General features: G+C 37.0%; 1 protein-coding gene across 15 annotated transcripts in view; it reads left to right on the top strand.

Annotated features, from left to right (window-relative positions):
• The window catches only part of CACNB2 (calcium voltage-gated channel auxiliary subunit beta 2), a 241380-nt gene that overhangs the window by 186743 nt on the left and 35034 nt on the right, over positions 1-19603 (top strand). For all 15 annotated transcript variants that reach the window (XM_014889579.2, XM_014889577.2, XM_014889576.2 and 12 more), the window contains 2 exons: positions 13432-13554; positions 17797-17933. In XM_014889579.2, the coding sequence (XP_014745065.1) occupies positions 13432-13554; positions 17797-17933 (260 nt within the window). The remainder of the gene's footprint in view (positions 1-13431; positions 13555-17796; positions 17934-19603) is intronic.

Genomic DNA, 19603 nt, shown 5'->3' with positions numbered 1-19603 from the left:
GTTTTTCTAGCTCCTTTGAGCTTCCATTTCCTCACACAGTTCCCACTTTGTTTCTGTCTTTTTGTGGTCTTTTAGCTCACCTGCTACCACTGTAGTTGACTTGATCTCTTTTGTTTCCCTACCAATGCAGGCAGCCCCCTTAGATCCTGTGAAGGATCTAGGAGGGCTCTATGGGCCACTTTTCTGCACTTTCTGTGTCTCAGTAAGTTGCTGCCTGATCTGACCTGCTAAAGGTGGCTTCTGCTCTGAGTAGTCTTTAAGGCTTGTTACCCGACAACTTAGTAAATTGTTCAGTTGAAATAAACCCCATCTTGTGTCTTTTAGGATCCAAGAAAGAGAAATATTTTCTTCTGTCACTCTGTGTCTAGTCTTTTTTTAATTTTTATGTTTCTCTCTGTTCCTACATCACTGTGAGATGACAATGAATGCTTGTATGAATTTTTATATATAGTGCTTAGAAGCCACGTTAATGAATACATTAGAAGGTAATTGAGTAACAGAAAAGGGTAATTAACTAATCTACAATATATGTGTATGGAGCTTGCTTGCTTTGAGGAAAAAGAACATAGGTAAAAAATGATTTATTAGAAATACCTCAGTTAATAGAAGACAATAAGACAATTTTGAGATATGCAGGAGAGAAGATTTATTGTGCTCAACTCTGTGATGTACAGCATGAGTTTGACCAAGTGGAAGAAGTGAATCTGAGAGGGAGTTTGAATGTTTTGTGAATGTAAAGTTCTGCTGTCCATTGCCCTGTGGTTGATCCTTCCTTCCTTCCTTCCTTCCTTCCTTCCTTCCTTCCTTCCTTCCTTCCTTCCTTCCTTCCTTCCTTCCTTCCTTCCTTCCTTCCTTCCTTCCTTCCTTCCTTCCTTCCTTCCTTCCTTCCTTCCTTCCTTCCTTCCTTCCTTCCTTCCTTCCTTCCTTCCTTCCTTCCTTCCTTCCTTCCTTCCTTCCTTCCTTCCTTCCTTCCTTCCTTCCTTCCTTCCTTCCTTCCTTCCTTCCTTCCTTCCTTCCTTCCTTCCTTCCTTCCTTCCTTCCTTCCTTCCTTCCTTCCTTCCTTCCTTCCTTCCTTCCTTCCTTCCTTCCTTCCTTCCTTCCTTCCTTCCTTCCTTCCTTCCTTCCTACCTCCCTCCCTCCCTCCCTCCCTTCTTCCCTTCCTGTAGTATTAAATGATCACACTTTTGACATAGTAGCTGGCAAAAGCTGGAGATAAAGTCCAAAAAAACTGAAAGAGTTTAGTAAGGCTTGACATATTTTTTTAAAATAAACTTATATAAATGTGAAAAACTTCAGAGAGTAAAATATAATTTAAACATATTTCAAGGCATTCCCAAGAAGTTTGTTCTTCTACCTTATAGATATTTGCATAACTTTTTCTTGCAACCTCTGAAAGTTAGAAAATAATAATTAGTTTTCTTTGTTCTCCCTGCCATTTTCTGCACCTCCCATCATCATTGCTGCTCCTGGCAAAACTATTTGCTCTTCTTCCTTCAACCTTGTCTTGAAGTGCTGTGTTCAAGACAGTAGAGCACTGCTGCATGGGGCCCAGACCCTCTCAGTCTGATTGTTTTGGGCTGTATGGGCTATATTCTTGCCTGGTCATCTTCATGAGGTACTGACTTGCACATGTTTGGCGATCATTCCTAATTGAGATCCAGTTCATAAATGCTGTCATTAGGGCAGCTATCGAGTCTGAAGTGCTTCTTTCATAGAGAGTACATGAGCGTCTGGCCATTTACATCTATAATTTTATGCTGATTTTTCCCCTATTTGTTTCCTCTGTTGTATTTATATGGCATAGTTTCAAGTTTTGAACTGTCCATCTTTTTTCATATAGTTTAGTGTGTTTGTGCCTTTAATATTTCAGTGGGAACCTCTCACTTTCCTGAACTTTTTCCTTGTGTTGCCTATACTTGAGGATGCACTGCAAGTGTATTAAAATCTGCTTTCACATAGACTGTTGTATTAATTACCCTGTTATCAGTCTTTCCTGAACGTTGTGACTTTTTTCCAAATCCTGATCACTTGTTTTGTTCTACTTGCATGTTTTAAATTTTCTACCAACTGATTAGAAACAAACCTAGAGGAGCCCCTTTTATTTTGTTTTCTCTACTTGTGGTTTCCAGCACACTCAAAGATGTTACTCTTGCCCTGCTTGATTCCATTCTTCATAAATGTCTATGTAGTTTAAGTATGCCATTAGGACAATGAACTCTCTTCATATAATTGGTAATTATTCAAATAAAACCCTTATCATCTTTTTCAGGCTTGATTGTTTATAATGTGTCTCTTTCATGTCCCTTGCTTGGGTTGTTTGTTTTGGCTTTTTTGCTGATTTTATCCTTAAATCAGAGAGTTTCAGTGGTCTCTCTCACAGTGCATTTTGAACTTCAGAGAAGGCCTGTATATTTATTGTGCTAGACAACATATTTTTTCTCCTATCTCTGAATAGGAAATGTTATCTTCTTTGTGTAAATTCTGATTATGCAGTTATAACACTTAACACTGTTAAGATATGATTTTTGTTTTTCGGTGGACTTCGACTTCATTTAGTTGCCATATTGTTGAGAGCACAAAGTGACAAAAAAAGTTTGTGTAAATTGTTTAGTGATACCTAAACAGATAATTGTCTTCAGTTTTTAATTGGGTGCCAATTAATTAGGTGAACATCTGTATTTTTTCATGTGAAACCAGTCTTTATAAACCCATCATGATATCAAACACTATTAAATAAGTTATTTTACAGTGACTATTTGAAAATTTAAGATAATGTTGCTTTAAAGTAATACAAAAATTAAAAATCTGTGTAAAGTTAATATAGTGTTTATTCATTTTAAGTAATTTTTAGTCTCATTATGCAAAAAAAGGATTCATTTTAGAAGAAAACAATTAAAACATGCCTTTATCTTCCAGTGTCTGACTCAAAAAATGACACAGCCATGAAAATACATACTAGAAATTTAGACTTTGGTACCAGTCAACCAATTTTAAAAGTTCATCACGCTAGCAAAAAAGAGTATTTCTTTGTGATGAAAAACAAATTTAAAACAAGATTAAAATGTGTAATTTAAGTAATAACACACTGATTTTATTGTATTTTGTTTTTCCATTCTCCACATCTTGCAAAAAGTTTTTGTTCACAAAAACCAAAATATTTAACAGCATTTCAACTCAGTATTCTGCTCTTAAGCTTCATTCTAGTTTCTTAGTTTCTTTAAGTAAATATGGAAATAAAATATGACCATTAATAAAACTAATTTAAATTTAAAAAAAAATTAAGAGCAGAAGTCCACCATCTGTTTTCCTGTATCTCTAGTGTTACTTTGTGCCCATGGGTTATACCATAAAGCCATTTACAAGCTTCTGGTTGACAACCAGCAGTTCAGAAAGGATTACAGATCTCCTTGGAATATAGCCATGGATTTTATATAATTTTGATAGTACAGGAAAAATAGAGAATTTTTAAATTGTTCTTTTATAAGCTTTAGAAGTATGCAGAGTTTTAGTTGCTTATTAGGAAATCATATTTGGTGTCCAGTAATGTTTTGTATTGCATGTAAAAAGGCATTGGTGCAGAGTGTATTGAGGCTCGCTGGCATGCACAGAGCTGCCCCACCAGATCCAGAGTGTGCATCACCTCTTTATAGGGATAGGGACTTCGGGGGAAAAAATCAGGAAAAAATGGGACAAAGAGGAAAAAAGGCAAGGGGTGACTGATTGGCCACCTGGAGAAAGAGGTGATGTCCTGCTTAGTGTCCTCATCCTCCTCTGGGTGCTCTCCCCTCTACAGTGTGTGGTGATGAGAAAGAAACTAAATTTTGAATTTCTCTGGTATAAACTAGACCGTATAAAATAAAGGCAAGACTGTTTGGGGGTTGGAGGGGAGAAGGGCCAATTCTCATGCCAGTGGAAGTCACTGCCCAGGAGAACTTGCTGCAGCAGCAGCAGCATTTAAAATCCTTCATGATGCTGAGAGTGTAAATGGCAGCTGCTTATGAATAAAGCACTCATGTGTGCTACCTGTAGTGTGTGGAGAGCACAGCTGTGTGCACGTAGGTGGCTGTATCATATAGGGTTGATTCCCTGGTCAGACTGAGCACAGGCTGCTCCACTAGCTTTGGTTCAGCCTGAGGAGTTATGCCCTTGCATACCCACAGAAAATTCAGTCCACAGAGCTAAGGAAAGTAACGTAAGTTTAAAAAAGTCTAGAAACCCAAATTAGAATTCTTACTGGCACTTTGCATTTTGTTGCCATGTCTCTTTCTTACAAAGAGAAAATTGTTACAATTCTGTGCCATTTTATTTCATGATTTTATAATAACTCTTGCTGCATCCAGCCTGGAATTAAACCTTAGCAGTTCTATGGCTATAATAAGAATAAGGTTTATTGCCAACTAATGTTTCATCTGCTGGCTGGATGACTAGCTGTGCACCAGCTGCATAATGTATTCTGTAAGGATATCATCATCACAGCACTTCACTCTTGCATGTCATACACCCACCAGGAAACATGTTTTATCTTGTGCTCTGAGCAAGGAATACAAATGAGATGTCTCAAGGAAAAGTAAATAAGAATATTAGGAAATATTAAAGTAAATAAGAATATTAGGAAATATTAAAGAGAAGTAATTCTTTTTTTAGCTTGTTAGCATGAGAGACTGTTTTTGGACAGGGACGAAATGAGAGCTCCCACAGATATTTAGGTGCTGATGATGGACTGCTTTTGGCACAGCTCAGACACAGAATGGCCCAAAGCCTGGCTTTTAGCTGTTCTTTTGTTGGCTTCTCCCCTGCATGGTTCTTCCTTGGTTCCTGGCTTATGTCAGAGAAGCCCTAGTACTGCTCTAGCTTAATTCTAAATCTTTGTAGGACTTATTTTTCTGGCAGAAAGGCAGCCCCAGAATATATGAGCAAGAAAGACCATGGCTCCTCCTGTACTGGGGCAGGAGAACTGCAGTGCAGCAGCAGCTGTGCTGGTGCTGAACCTCCTGAGAGCTCTTTTGTTCAAAGACAAGGGGAAGGGGTTAGTGCTCACTGGTCTCCCAGATGTCCACAGGCACAGTGGTGGCCAGGCTGAGGAGTCAAGAATTTTCCTTTTCTCCAAAGCAAGAAAGGAGTATTACAGCATCAGGAGATAGAAGATACAGGAGTATTATATTAGATGAAGTTGTTGATGTAGAATTTATTTTACTTATGTGTGTTATTCTGCCAAAATTATTATATTTGTCCTAATAGTATATATGTTTTGTATCAGCTTCATGTAAACTTTGGGTTTTTTTTTTAATAAGATGAAAAATTTTAGATAAAACTACATTTCTCATTAGCTTTGCTTTGAAAAGCTCTAGTTCCCAAGTCTCACAGTTGTTCTGCTTCCAGCAAATATTTGAACAGCAGAGCCAACGTGTGCCTTGGCTCTAGTGCTCTGTATCTTACAGAATATTAAACCATTTGCAGTCTGTTAATTCTATGCTGGAAGTTTCAGGGTGTTTTTGGCAATGGATATAAAGATTTCAGTCATACTGACAGTGTTTGAAAATGTCAGTGTGACACTAGAAAGACATTGCCGGGGTGATCCTTTTGTTGTTTGTTTTAATTAAAAAAGCAACATAGAAAACTGCGCATACGCATGTAATTAAATAGAAAAACATACAAACCGTGTATACAATGTCAGGTGCTCCAAAGATAGAAAATGACATGGTCAAAGTGTTTTGTGCTGTCTTAGCTTTCCTGTGTGGATATATAAAGCTATAGACTTTACTGTATAGTCTGGTTATATTTTGTTGTTAATTATTTTGGTTCTCCTTTTTGTCATGTGATTGGTGCATTAGCTCCTTGCTTGTGCAATAAAGACAGGCAAAACATTGATGACATTTTAAAAAGAGACAAATAATCCTTTAGCGACCACTTGCTTTTCCTCTTTTGAACTGGGAATTTGATGGCAAAAATTAATCCATTGAAAAGTTCTTGGATGCTATGGAGAGCTCCTTGTGTTTCGCACATTCTTGTTTTTTTTGCAAGGAAAGATCCTCCTGTATGCAAGTAAGATACAGAATGTATTGCTCTCTACAACTACCTGGGAGGAGGTAGGTCTCTTCTCCCAGGCAACCAGGGACAGGACAAGAGGAAATGGTAGGGGAGGTTCAGGCTGGACATCAGGAAGAATTTTTTAACTGAAAAGAGTGCTCAGGCATTGGAATGGGCTACCCAGGGAGGTGATGGAGTCACCATTCCTGGAAGCGTTCAAGAAATGACTGGACATGGCACCACTTAATGCTGTGGTTTATTGGACAAGGTGGTGTTTGGTCAAATGTTAGGCTCAGTGGTCTTGGAGGTCTTCTCCAGCCTTAATGCTTCTGTGATGCTGTGATTCTAGAGTGCTGAGGTGAGAGAAGATATATTATTATGAAGTTAATGGTTGAACAATAATACTATACACAGTGAGGGCCAAATTAAAGATACCACCACCATTCCCCAAAGGTAAAGGTAGCCTCATTTTCACTTTTCTGAAGTCTGGGATGTTTAACTTTGTTAAGCTTTCAAGTTTAACAAATACTCATTTACCACAGCTTTGAATGTGCTGGGAATATGTGGTCTGTGTTTATGTAATCTGTACCTAGGCTGTCAGGGAGATTTGCAGTATAGATGCCATTTTAATTTTAAAATGAGAAGTCTCTCAGATAGTGCAAGACCTACATAAACATTAGATACCCAGGTAATGCATAAGATAAAATAAGCTATGGCCACAAAATGTAATCCTTTGAAAGGGGCAGGAACCTAGAGGCAGCTGTAAGTGTTTATGATATCCTCACATAACTTCTCAGTTTTAGTTCCGCGTATGAGTTAAGAGCTAATAGAACATTTGGCTTTTCAGACTATAAAATATCATCCTTGGAACATATAGCCATGTAATTCCTGGAAACAAAATAGTCTAGCTACAAAATGTATGTTTTGAATAAAGGAAGAATTTTTCAGCATAGTTTCTTATAAAAACATGCTTAAAATGTTATGTAAAAGTGAAACATTTTAACAAACATTAATCTTTGGCTCTAGCAGTTGTGGAGACTTTCTGAACCAGTTGAAAAAATGAAGTGCAGACTTAATTAAATATTGGAACCAGCAAAAAAACTTGCATGAATAACACTGAATTAAGAAACAATTTAAGCGAAGCAGCATTTTTAAAGAGATTTTGGTAATAGAGTGTACATTTTTAACCATTGCATTGCTGATTTATTTAGTGTTTACTTTAGCTTGCTGTGTCACAGAATTTTGCTTTTCCTGGAAAATTTTTGTTTGTGAAGAGCCTGAAAATGTTACTGCAAATCTTTTCTCTTTATGAACCTCAGTTTAGCCAAAAAGCTAAGATCTGCTAAAATGCTGTCTCATAAGCTTAAGATGTCTCATAAGCATAAAACATCCTCATTGTGACATTGAAAAAAGAACTTGAAATCCCAGCACAGTATTTTTATTGCAAATGACAGTTTTCATTTGTTGGCTTTTGCTGCCAGAATAAGCATGTTTTCAGTAAGCACAAACAGACTTTTTCAGCTGTGCCGGTTTCCAGCGGTTCCTGTTTACTCCCCAAGTGGGTGGTATGGAAGAGCCACCTTTCTGGCACACTTGCATGCAGACAACACATGGCCACCATCGAGTTTTGGCATTATGCTCTAATAAAAAAAGATCCTGCTCATATGAGAAAGCTTGGTGTGCGTCAGTACAGCTATTTCAGTCTTTGCTGCCTCCTGAGCTGAATGTCAACCAACATTGGTGACTCTATTAAAATACGATTTCGCAAAAGGAAGTAAGAAACATGACTTTCAAGCTGTGTGTGAAGATGAGCTAAAATAGTAACAAAAGTATCTCTTGAGAGTACTAGAGGACAAAAAAAATATTCTCTGAAATCTACCTATTGTTAAGAAAAAGTGGATCTGGCAGACTCTCTTTTGTACCAGCTGGATGTGTTAAATTTTCCCTTCTCTTCAACATTGAGAGCAGGCATTGCTGTAGGAGGGATTCCAAGGAACTGGAAGGATTCAGACTTCCTCAGAAAGTTTCTGCAGTGGGCCTCTATGCTAAGGAAAGTCACAGTTCAGCTTTAATAGCAGAGTTTCCATGCAGCAGCCCTTAGAGCCCGTGTGGAGTCCGAGCGGGCGGCTGATGGCGCGGGGGCCTCGCACCACGGCCACCAGTCCTTGCTGGCTGCTCTTGCAGGAGGCACCAGAGAGCAGCGGTTGTGATGTGTCCTCAGCAACAATTCAGTGAGTACTTTACTTTGTAAAGTAGCAGAGCAGGCACTGGTAATGGATGGACATGGTTCATGTTGCCCTAATTTTGGAAACAGATGGGAAAATGTACTCAGATCAAATAATTTTGTGTTTACTACTTCTCTCCCAGATCCTTCTGAAAGAATCTGTGCTATCCAAAGCCATTATAATTCAGAAGAGTTTGGATGTCATTGTACCACTGTACTTAACGACAATTGTACTGTGCTTTGTTCTTACACTGTACTTGTTAGCTCCTTCACTTGGTTGGAAGTCCTGAATACAGCACAAACCCTCTTTTTAGACCACTAAAATTAAAACTGGTAATTGATAAATTCTACTTGTAATAACACTTCATTTTGCTTGTACTGGACTGTAAAACAAAGTATTTGTTTTCCATTATGAATTTCTATGTTCCTCAGTCATTGATATGTGAGAGAACCATAGTTCCTGTATGTTTTTTTCACAACCACAGTGGTCAAATACTGGAGCAAGATGCACAGAGCAGTTATGTTATTCTGTCCTTGGAGGTGTTTAAGACTCACTGGGATGTAGCCCTGAGCTGCCTGATCAAACAGACCTGTTTTGGGCAGGGGTTGGACTGAGAGACACCAGATGCTCTTTCCTACCTCAATTATTCTGTGATTTTGGCTTCCTACAAGGCTTGTTTGGTACACACACCTGTGGCTGTAAAAGAAACCTGATCGTTGCTGGGAAGTCATATTTTTGGTTTCTGCTTTTAGTGACAGCACACCTCTATATGCTCCTGATTTTCTGTTGGGACATTCATGAATTGTCATTGCTTCCTTAGCTATGAGATTGCTGAGCAGATGCTATTATTAGAGACTGGACAAATTCTTATCTGTCATGAGGTTCCAACAATAATCAGCATTTAGGATAAAAATTTCCTGTAAATTGTTTGTGTTCTCAGGTTGGTTTGATTTTTCTCTCTTGTGTAATGGACGCATAAATTAGTGTACAAAGTAAAAAAGGTAAAATAGAGCAGTTCTTTTATTTCTCTATATTCTGTATATTATGTAATTCTGTAAAACAGAGGTTTCAGACTGCTTCTGCTTTATATATTTGACTCTATGTCATTAGCAGGGCAAAATAAAGTGAAATGTTTTCAAGACAGCAGTCATTAGGCCATCACAGTGTTATTGATCTTTGTCCTGCATGGAGTATTAATATTGTTGATGGCACAAATACTGTGCACAGGGCTACTCTGTGGAAACAGTGCAGAACATAGGCCACCATCTGTCGTATTTGCTCCCCACTAAGAGTACTAGTGAAAAGTTCAGTAGTAGTAATCACCTTTCTTCAGATGAAAGAAAGGATGTGACTTTTAAAATTTTCATGAGTGCAAACTTGTTAGTGATTTGAGAGACACCCATTATATTCATTACCCAAGAGAAGAATAATTCCTTACTTCCAGGGTAAGGTTGCATGCAGGTGTGAAAAGTGCATAGGATGACGGATGAGTAGCTTTATGTAGAAACAGGGAGGGAGTGAACTTGCTTGAGACACATTTTCGGAACTTTAACACAGACACCAACTTTGGCAACATTTTGTCAAAATGGTAATCATTTTCTGAGTCAGTTCTTGTCTTAGCTGGCATTGCCTTCATAAAGGTGCATTCTGATTTCATTTAAACTGGTGTAAATATAGAGGTGCTCTGCTGTGGGAATGATATAACAGATCAGAGATCAGAGATTTTAGATCAAGCCCAAGTGTAGAGGAAAATTGTTTGGAAAATGCTTTCATCGGTTTTTCTACATCCTGGTAGTGGATGAGGAATAGAGATACTTTGATTGTCAAGCAACAATTCCAAAATTAGTGGCCATGAGGGAGATGACCTGTTCTTTGGGCAAATTCCATGACAGAAAATTTGCCTTCCTGGCTGGGATCCCCAGGGGCTGCTTCCACTGGCTTTATTGCACAGCATAAAAAATCTGAAATTAGTTATCGGAAAAGAAAGGCCCTCTTATGTTTTAAGTACATTACTAGAGAACAGATTGTATTATTTTACTCTGTTATTGAGGGAAATATTTCTTGAATAAAAATTCAATCAAGCAGGTACAAACTTGTTTAAACTGACAAATTGACCGAGATAGATATAATCTACAAATGCTGTTTGCATTCAATATGAGTTAAGCATGGCACAAGGAAATAAAAGCAGTAAAGTATAATAATACTGTAAATAGTATTAAATTAATTATGAGAGTTGGTATGAAGATGTGTAAAGTAAATATAATTTGTAAAGGAAGAGGTGAGATCCAGATAGAAAAAGAGAAAATTCGGTAACGTTACTCTAGACACACTTTAATTTCTGTCCATTACCAAAAATGTACTGCCAAAGTTGGTTAAACAGTTGTTGAATGAGATTTTGTTGATTTATATTCTGAGTTTATATAAGAAACTGAAATTGGTTCATGAAGAGCCTCACTCCAGAGTGTGTTCCCTGCTGCCCTCATGGTATGGGTGATGGTAATGTTCATGGTCTGATTGTTCTCGTAGGTTTATTGAGCTGGTTGAATATTGTCCTTTTACTGGAGAAAAAAAGAAATGCAACGTAGAAGTGTTAATTTTGAAAATAAATGAACTTTTCCAGGCTACGTTTTTTTCTCTGGAAAGACATGACATATTAAACTGTTTAACATCTGGGAGCATCTGTCCATGTAGTCCAGCCTGTGGATTAACTGAGTGCTAAACTGCCATCCCATTTTCATGGAGATTTAGAGAATGAGCAGCAAGTGCTTAACTGTTTTGACCCAGTCTTATTTTAGAACTGCAGGGTATGTAAGCAAATGCTAGATACATTTTGAAATATACATATGCATATGTCAATTTTTTTTTTTTTACATAAGACCCTAATTACATAACAACTGGGCTTTTTTAGTTCAAGACAATGTAGTTCAGGAAAAGTACTTAATTTGATAGTGCTGTAAAACTTTCAGAATTATTTATTTATGTAAAAAGGCTAACATTTAACTTCTATAAATTAATTAGGTTTTAATATTCAATTAGATGAATTATTGTAGTCTAATCCCATGATAATTTAGTCTCTCTTTCTACCAGTGTGACATGTGTCTAAAATGGGACATATCATTTCTGTGAATATCTGTGACTCAATGTTCTGCATTGTTTTTCTGCTCAGAGTTTTAGATTTTTTTTTTTTATGGCAGAAAATGACAGAGAACTTTCACCTGCTACTTTTCTTTCATGTTCAGATAGTTCTGGAGTAGCTTCCATTGTATTCTTTTTCTTGGGTAGTCAGGTGTTGTCTTCTAACAGGAAATTTTAGATCACTTCTAAGAAGTATGTCAAGGACATTAACTTCTTGGAGATGTCTGTTGCAATGCTGCCGAGATTTTAAAGTCTTTAGTCAACCTAAAGTCTTTCATCCACTGTTACTTTTAGGAGTAAGTCACAGTGGTTAAGCAAGTTTTTTATATTTGCTGGAGGATATAGCAATGTGAGAATGGATAAGCAAACATACTATCCCTCCTATCAGTGTTTGGCACAGATTGTTCCTTAATTGGTCCATTCCTGTTCTGAGATATATTTCTACAGTGACAGGTCATTGTGCCTTACAAAATGATCATTCTTAATAACAGGGAATGATTTATCTGATTGTTTCTATTTGATGGTAAGTATTGCTTAGGAGATTTGACAATTCAATGCTTATTCATATCTGTGTTTTGAGTGTTGAAATTAGTGATAGCATAGAAAATATCGACTCTGTTAGTCTGTAATTTTTACATTCAGGAAGATTTTGAGGTTTTTAGGAATATTTAAACCGAGTAATTTACGGTATCTTTTCTTTTTGAGGAAGATTCATGATATCACTGAATCCAGTACCTGACTAGTTCTGTAATAGTTTGGTATCTTTTATGTTGGGTAACAGTGGAAGTGACATTGAGAAAATTATAAAGAAGATCACTAAGATATGAGTTTGAGCTATTAGGAAGTGGACATTTCCACTGTCTCAACACTGCATATCAATTGATATGCAGAAGTCACCAAATTTTAGTTTTGAATGATTGTTCTCATAAATGCCCAGTTTCAGAAATGTAACCATGAATACATAACCATATCAGGATGTCTTTTTAACAGTTTATCTGGTTATGACAAAGTGGGCTAAAGGTTCAGCCTGGGGTAGGACAGTGGTGGATCCTAGGGATACTGTGTGATAATCTCTGTGGGGAGAGCAAGCCCAAGCTGTTGTTTAGCCTAGAATAAAGCAGAAGAAATGTTGTTCTCCTGTGAAATGGTTGTACCTTTGATAGTTGCAGTCTGATCTGGATGTAGTCTGAGTTGTAGGGCTGAGCTGAATGGCATATTCTATTACAATACCTGTGCAGAGAGGTGCTCAGCACTGGTGGTGCTAGTAGGAAGAATCTGTGCAGGTGTGAGGCTTGTGTGTGACTCTTCTGGCAACTGCTTCTTGAAAACAAAACTTGGGAAAGTCCTCTAACTCACTGATGTCAGCTAGCAGCCTAAGAAAGAATTAGGGAAATGAACAGATCTCTGTGTGGCTGATGATCTCAAGGCACTTTGCTCCACTCTCAGAGTGCAGTGAGATGACTTGCTTAGGGGTCACTGGCAACTGCTGGCACCTCTTCTCCAAATTTGCAATTTCCCTAAACAGTTCTTGAAGGCTGAGACTGCCAGGGCTGCACTTACAGCAGCCTTAGAAGGATCCTGAGATGACCACATGGGTGCCCAGTCAAGAATGGTGTGGAAGGAGCAACGTTGGTGCAGTGCCATGCTCCTCTTGCAATGCCTTTTGCAGCCCCATGGTCTGTGGAGCTTAGGTTTTGTAGTTCTTGAAAACCTACCTTTTACGGCAGCCCCCAAACACAGAACTTGCAGCAGAACTGCAAGCAGACAATATTGCATGGATTGCCAAGTGGATTGTGATTACTAATTACTGATTTGACTTACCTCAAAATCTGTACCAAAAATTTTTATGCTATGAAATATGTTAATATTAGTAACTAATGTCAGTAAAAAATAGTTGTCATTATGTTTTTCATGGATGCATTGAGGTTCTTTTTAATTTTTATGATTTTAAGAGCATAACATACTGAAATAATCTCTCATCTGTTTGGACATATGTATGTGTTTGCAAGGGAAATCTTCATGATGTTCATCTTTTATTTTGCAGTCAAAACCTGTTGCATTTGCAGTTCGGACAAATGTTGGGTACAGTGCAGCTCATGAAGATGATGTTCCAGTCCCAGGCATGGCCATCTCATTTGAGGCTAAAGATTTTCTTCATGTTAAAGAAGTAAGTAAAACCAGAGGAGTGAGTGAATCACTCTTTAAGGCAATACTTGAGTAATAGTGCTGCTATTTTGCAATGTTGATAACACTTCACATTGCCAAAGCACTTTACAAATGTTAAAGAAGCTAACAGTGTATAAGGAATTGAATGTTCTTTTAAATGCTATTCTTGTAGAAGCAATGGCACAAATTTCTTGCAATCAAATTAATGAAGTTCAGAAAGCAAGTACTTTTCTTCTCTAGTAAAAATCACTTATTTATAGGTTTAAATGCCTATGTCTGACTATTCAAAGATGAAATATTTCTGGGATTTTTCTAATCTGGTACTGTGAGGGTTTGTTGTGATTCAGCAGCCAGGGGTTGCTTCTCTTTTATTTGTGTGACTGCATCTCAATTAACCCCAAAATCCTCAGGCCTCCTGTTTTTTTACCTGAAGCTACTTCCCTGGCACAGACAATATTTAGTTAGCAGTTACATGCTGGAGAACTGGAATGATCTTTCAGGATAATTTCAGCTGTGAATAAATGAGCTGTGCATTTGCTGCATTGGTTTTCTTTTCCTGTAGTTTGATTTTGACAATTTTAAATTTATACTGTTTCAAACACCTAAAGTAATTTTCTTTCTCTGCTCCTTGCAAGACACTCCCAAACAAGTAACTTGGTAACTTTCACATGCAGCTTCTATAGCCTGTGCTCCCTTTTGAATGACTTACTAATTTTAAAAAATTTCCTAGCTTTTGGTCATATTCCATTGTGGTTTGTCTCAAAATGGCCCATCTGGATATTGAAATTTTTAGGAAAAGGAATAGAAAGTTAGTTTAAGGTTGAGAGCAACCTAGCCATACATTTGAAATTACATCTTTGCCTCATTTTAGACTATCAAACAATCCCTCAGTAGTTATGATTGATGAGGCACAATGATTCTGCTGGCGCAGGTGCTTTGGGGAAGAACAAAACATTCCTAAAACAGAGCTAGAAATGCAGGTGGACAGAGACTAAAGAAACACAAGAAACAGTCTTGGCTAATGATCGTAATTTTTCATATATATTAAAGACACTAAAAGAGAATAATTTTGAATCAAACTGTATATGGTGAAGGAATATGCTTTCTGCCTGATGATAGCGTAAAAGAATTGCTCTGCTCTGCCTTGTGACAAAAGAAGAGATGAGCAGGCACAGAGTCCTGGCAAGAGAAAACCATCAGTCTTCTGAGTGAGTCTTGAAGCACTGGAAAATACAGCTCAGTTTGGTTAGGTTTTGTGTAGTCATCTATTCCATCTGCACATCAAATGAAGTGGTAATCTCAGACTTTACATCAAGTGTTTCCCCTGTTTCCATATAAACCAGACACACAGGGTTAGCAGTTTTCTGTCAAAAGTTAATGCATTTTTTTTCACAACAGAACTTAGTCTCAGATGTATATATACGTAGGAGAAAATCTGGAAAATCTGAACTTTTCCCTATCTCCAAAATGCCTTGAAAGGAAGCTTAGCTCAGCTGAGTTCTTACAATGTCTGTGGCTGCATGTAACACTGAGGGGTGGAATAATAGATTAAAATGTTCTTGCAACCCCAGGTGTAATAGAATAAGCATTCAGTGCAGATTGCCTCTAAAAGCACCTGGTTTACTCTGTAAGCTGCCAAGGAGAGGTGGTTGTCTGCTGATGCTAGTCCAGAGATGTGTTGGGAAGGGACCCTGGGACCAGGCCAGCTGCACCTCTGGAATGGCAAGCTGAGAAGGAATCCACAAGGAATCAAACTTGGACTTAGACTCTTGCCCTGCATTTGGCAGCAGCTGCTGTGTCTGGGTGGGTTCAGGCTTCTTCAGAGGGTGCTCCAGGCCCAGCCCTTCCCTGCACAGCCGTGTCCTTCCCCTCCATCTTCTGTGCCTTACCCTGCTTGTCCTCCAGGGCTCTGTATCCCACCAGGTATTGCTCCTGCAGTACTTTTGGTGCTCCCTACAGTTAATGCTGGGGGAACTGAATTGTCCAAACTTTAATTATTTGTGCAGATTAAAGAAAAAAAACACATTAGACCATAAAATGCAGTGTTTTATATATTTTATACCTAACTTGTTGCTTGAAATAAAGAAAGCTCAGTTAATGTCCAGTAGCTTCTGCCTACATAATGATGCCATACTGGACCAGTGCTGTCCTGTTCTTGTCTGCAAGGGCTGTTCACCGATTTGTGCTGCTGAGAGGGCTCAAACAAGAAAAACCTGCGTTCAAAATGTACATGGACAATGAGGAAAAGTACTGCAGTGATTGAGTATGTGGGAAATTTATCATCATTATTAGGTTACATTCATTAAAACTCAGTACACATAAGAATGATGGATTCCTTCCTGCAAGAAGAAACTGCTGCATCATAGTAACTTACGAATCTTCTGAGGCTTTACTGTGTGGTCATCATTTTGTTCTGTGTTTAATTAATTTTTGTATTTCCCTTGGCACTCCAAAAACAGGTGAATTACAGAGAATCACTCACCCTAGCCAGCACCCTGAGAGCTGGACACCTAAGATTAAAAAAAAAATTAAAAATATAAAATAGTATGTGTGGTATTATTCACTCTTAAAAAAGTATCTTTTACTCTTCATATACTGACACAGAATTTGTCTTTGAGACCTTACAGAAGTGCATTCCACATGCTTTTATTTCTTTATGAAGAAGAAATTTCTATGGATTTAGGATTTCTATTGCTTCTAATAAAATTAATATTGTTGCATGGTAATCTATTGTACTGTAGGACAAAAATAGTGACTGTTCAGATTTTAATGTAATGGTGGTTATTAATTGTCTATCTCTTCCTTTTACCAAGTTAATGATTTGGTTAGCCATTTGTAATGAAAGGTTATAATTTTAATAATATATTTTAGTCTAATACAGCTTTGAGAAACTGCTATTCCAGAGTAGCTCCCTATGAAATGCTGGTATTCTTAGTCATAAATGCCTCCCATTGGATGAATATTTTAGATCTCCTTATGTTTTATGAGCTTAAAAGTGTGTTTATTTTAATCTCTATTTTTTGTTAGCTGGAATATTTTACAGTTGGTCTCAAGCATCACAAGATTTCTATAGTTGCCAGAGTGAAAGATAATACTGCAATTTAGCTTGTGTATCAGTGATCTACCAATGATGGTAAAATTAATTTCTTTTAACGGGAGCCCACACATTTTACATGTTTTATTCCTAACTATACACTTTTTAAAGCTTCTTACTGTATAATTGAATATCCACTATAATATCTACATTAATAGCTTCAGATTCAAGAAAGCTACTTTCTTCATATTCAAGTGTTCTCTTAAAGTGTCATATATATTCCAAATTACCCAATATCCTTATTTGATGGTGGTTATTCCCATGGAACACTACAGGTATTGTGTGTGGGGCCCATACCTGAGTGACCTATTCTCCTTCAAAAATGCTGAATAAATAAGAATGGAAGAAGCAAATAGTTCTGTTGTATAGATCTCTGCAAAACAACCAACCTCCCCCACATATGGTGGGGGGGGTGTATGAATAAAGGTGTTGAATTAGAATAGTCAATATCTCATGTTTAACACAGCTGAAATGCAGTTATTTGGGCTATCTGGTGGACTTGTGTAATTGTTAGGTTTTTTTAGTTATGCAAAGATATCCATTCCTTGTGGATCTATCATAGTAAGTTTAAGATGGAGATCACATGAGCTATCTGAAGTAGAGTATATATAAGAAGCCAAATTCAGTTGTATTTCAGAAGATTTTAGTAAGAAGTGGGGGAATTTGAGAAGTAGTATTTTTTAATTTAAATAGAGAACTGAACAAAATGGAATAAGAAAAATAGATTATTACAGAGCTATAAAAATTGTAGCAGTAGGTGAGAGTAGATTCTAAGTCTCTGGTGCCCACCAAGGAGAACCATGAAGGGAGAGCACAAGCAGTTCTCATGTATGAGGGGAGAAAACTGAAGCAGGAAAAAATAAAGATGGTGAAATGGGTAGAAATAAAAACCAGGGAGAAACATGAAGACTTTGCAGGAAGGTTTCCACCTAAGGACTGTGGATTTTAATAATTTGAAAGGAATAATTATTTTAATGTATTTCTGAATATTACCACAATTCTTCATTGCCAGAATAACATAGCACAGTGATTAACTGCAGGGAAGAATTACAAAAAATAGCATAGCTGCAAATTAAAGCTAATAACAAAGTTATATACAGCAATTTCTTAGTGTGTTATTTTTTTCCTTTTTTTTTTTTTTATCTGTAGAAATTTAATAATGACTGGTGGATAGGACGATTGGTAAAAGAAGGCTGTGAAATAGGATTCATACCAAGCCCAGTCAAACTAGAAAACATGAGGCTGCAGCATGAACAAAAGGCAAAACAAGGAAAATTCTACTCCAGGTAATAACAATAAATCATTAATAATAGCTTTGGCTGTGATACAACTTGGAAGTTGATGCTGTGTATCAGTCATATATATGCTTAATTATTGTTAATGGCAGTTACAAACATTTTTAATTGATTAAGGAATTAATATATAATTAATTATATCATTTATTATATAATGTATAACATTATTTTATACATTATATTGTTAATTAATAAACATCTTAGTGTCATTGCTATTTGGGAGAAATAGTAGACATTTAGATTCGTGATCTGTAGTGGCTTTTAACTGAAATAGTTTCCTTCTTTTTTCATATAATAATTGCTAATATACAATGCAGTAAATACATTTAATATGTTCTAGTAAGTTTTTGACTTAAAATTGATTACTCTAAGTTCTGTAGCATTTTTAACTTGTTTTGATCTTGCCATTTCTAAACACACTTAAAGCTCATTATAGAAATTACAGAAAAAGTTAAGATGAATTTACTTGCAAGCCAAAGCCAGTGCCTGTTAGTTAGCTAGTAGGGAACAAATATCTTGTCAAATTCATTGCCTACAAATGTAGCTTTTAAGAGCACTACATTTTATGATGGAAGTTTCATGCTAAGTCATTTGTTATGTCTGACTGCAGCCATCATTGCATAGGAAAAAGGATTGTTTCTAGATATTCTGAACAATACTACAAGATAGAATAATGTCACCTTTACTGTAGAAATCTTAGTAAAGTAGTTTTCTAGTAACACCTGTGAAGGCAAATGTCACATGTTTCCCTTTGAATATAAAGGAAACAAATATTCCCAGTGTATTTGAGTGGGAAGGACCTGGAATTGAGCTAGGAACCATTTGGGAAGCCAGAAATGCTTTCCCATCTCCATAGGAAGGGCAGCAGTGTTTGTAGAGCATGTCTGGAGTAGGACACTGTAATCGTGCAGTGCTCAGCTGCATTCACCAGCTGTGAAAATGCCTTTCCCATGAGCATGCTGTCCTCAGCAGAAGGATGCTGGATTCCTTATTCCTCCAGCGACACTTCTGGGACAGCCACATCTGTCCCAGTGATTCAGTTCCTTTCCAAATCCATTCTCCAGAAATTCTCACTGAAGATAACATTGTCTTACACCAGAAATGCATTAACTTAGTGCTTATTAATATTTCAAGATAGAGAAACTGGAAACTAGTACTATCACATGAATTACTTGAAGAGTGAAATAACCTTTCTCACATTCTTTCCAGAGCTTTTGTCATTATAGTAACTGAAATAAAAAAGAGTAGAACTGTTGTTTCATTTTCACAACTTGGATAGGTTTTCACAAAGCAGAACTTGATAAAACCTTAGACTGCTTTAACTTTGTTTGAGAGACTTTTTTTCTTAAGTGCAATATTGTATTGAGAAAGCAAAATAATTTGTATGTTAATTAAATTGAAAAGATGATCAACACAGTCTTATTTTCATTAGGAATTTATCAGTAACAGCTAAAGGAAACAGTTGTGCTCATTAGCTTAAGAATTACTCTTACTAATGGGTAGTAATATTAATTAATATATACCAGTAGCCATATTAATTGCTGAATTATATTAAGATCATGAGGAAGTGAGAGCAGCAGAATGAATTGCATAGCAGTATAGGAAGTATGATTGATATGGTTGAGTTCCTCAGGTCTCAAAATGTACACACATTTTGTGTG

This window comes from Sturnus vulgaris, chromosome 1 (genome assembly GCF_052056855.1).
Source record: "Sturnus vulgaris isolate bStuVul1 chromosome 1, bStuVul1.hap1, whole genome shotgun sequence".
Classification (NCBI taxonomy): Eukaryota; Metazoa; Chordata; class Aves; order Passeriformes; family Sturnidae; genus Sturnus; species Sturnus vulgaris.
The sequence above is the reverse complement of the archived record's forward strand: the minus strand, read 5'-3'. Positions and strand labels throughout refer to the sequence as shown.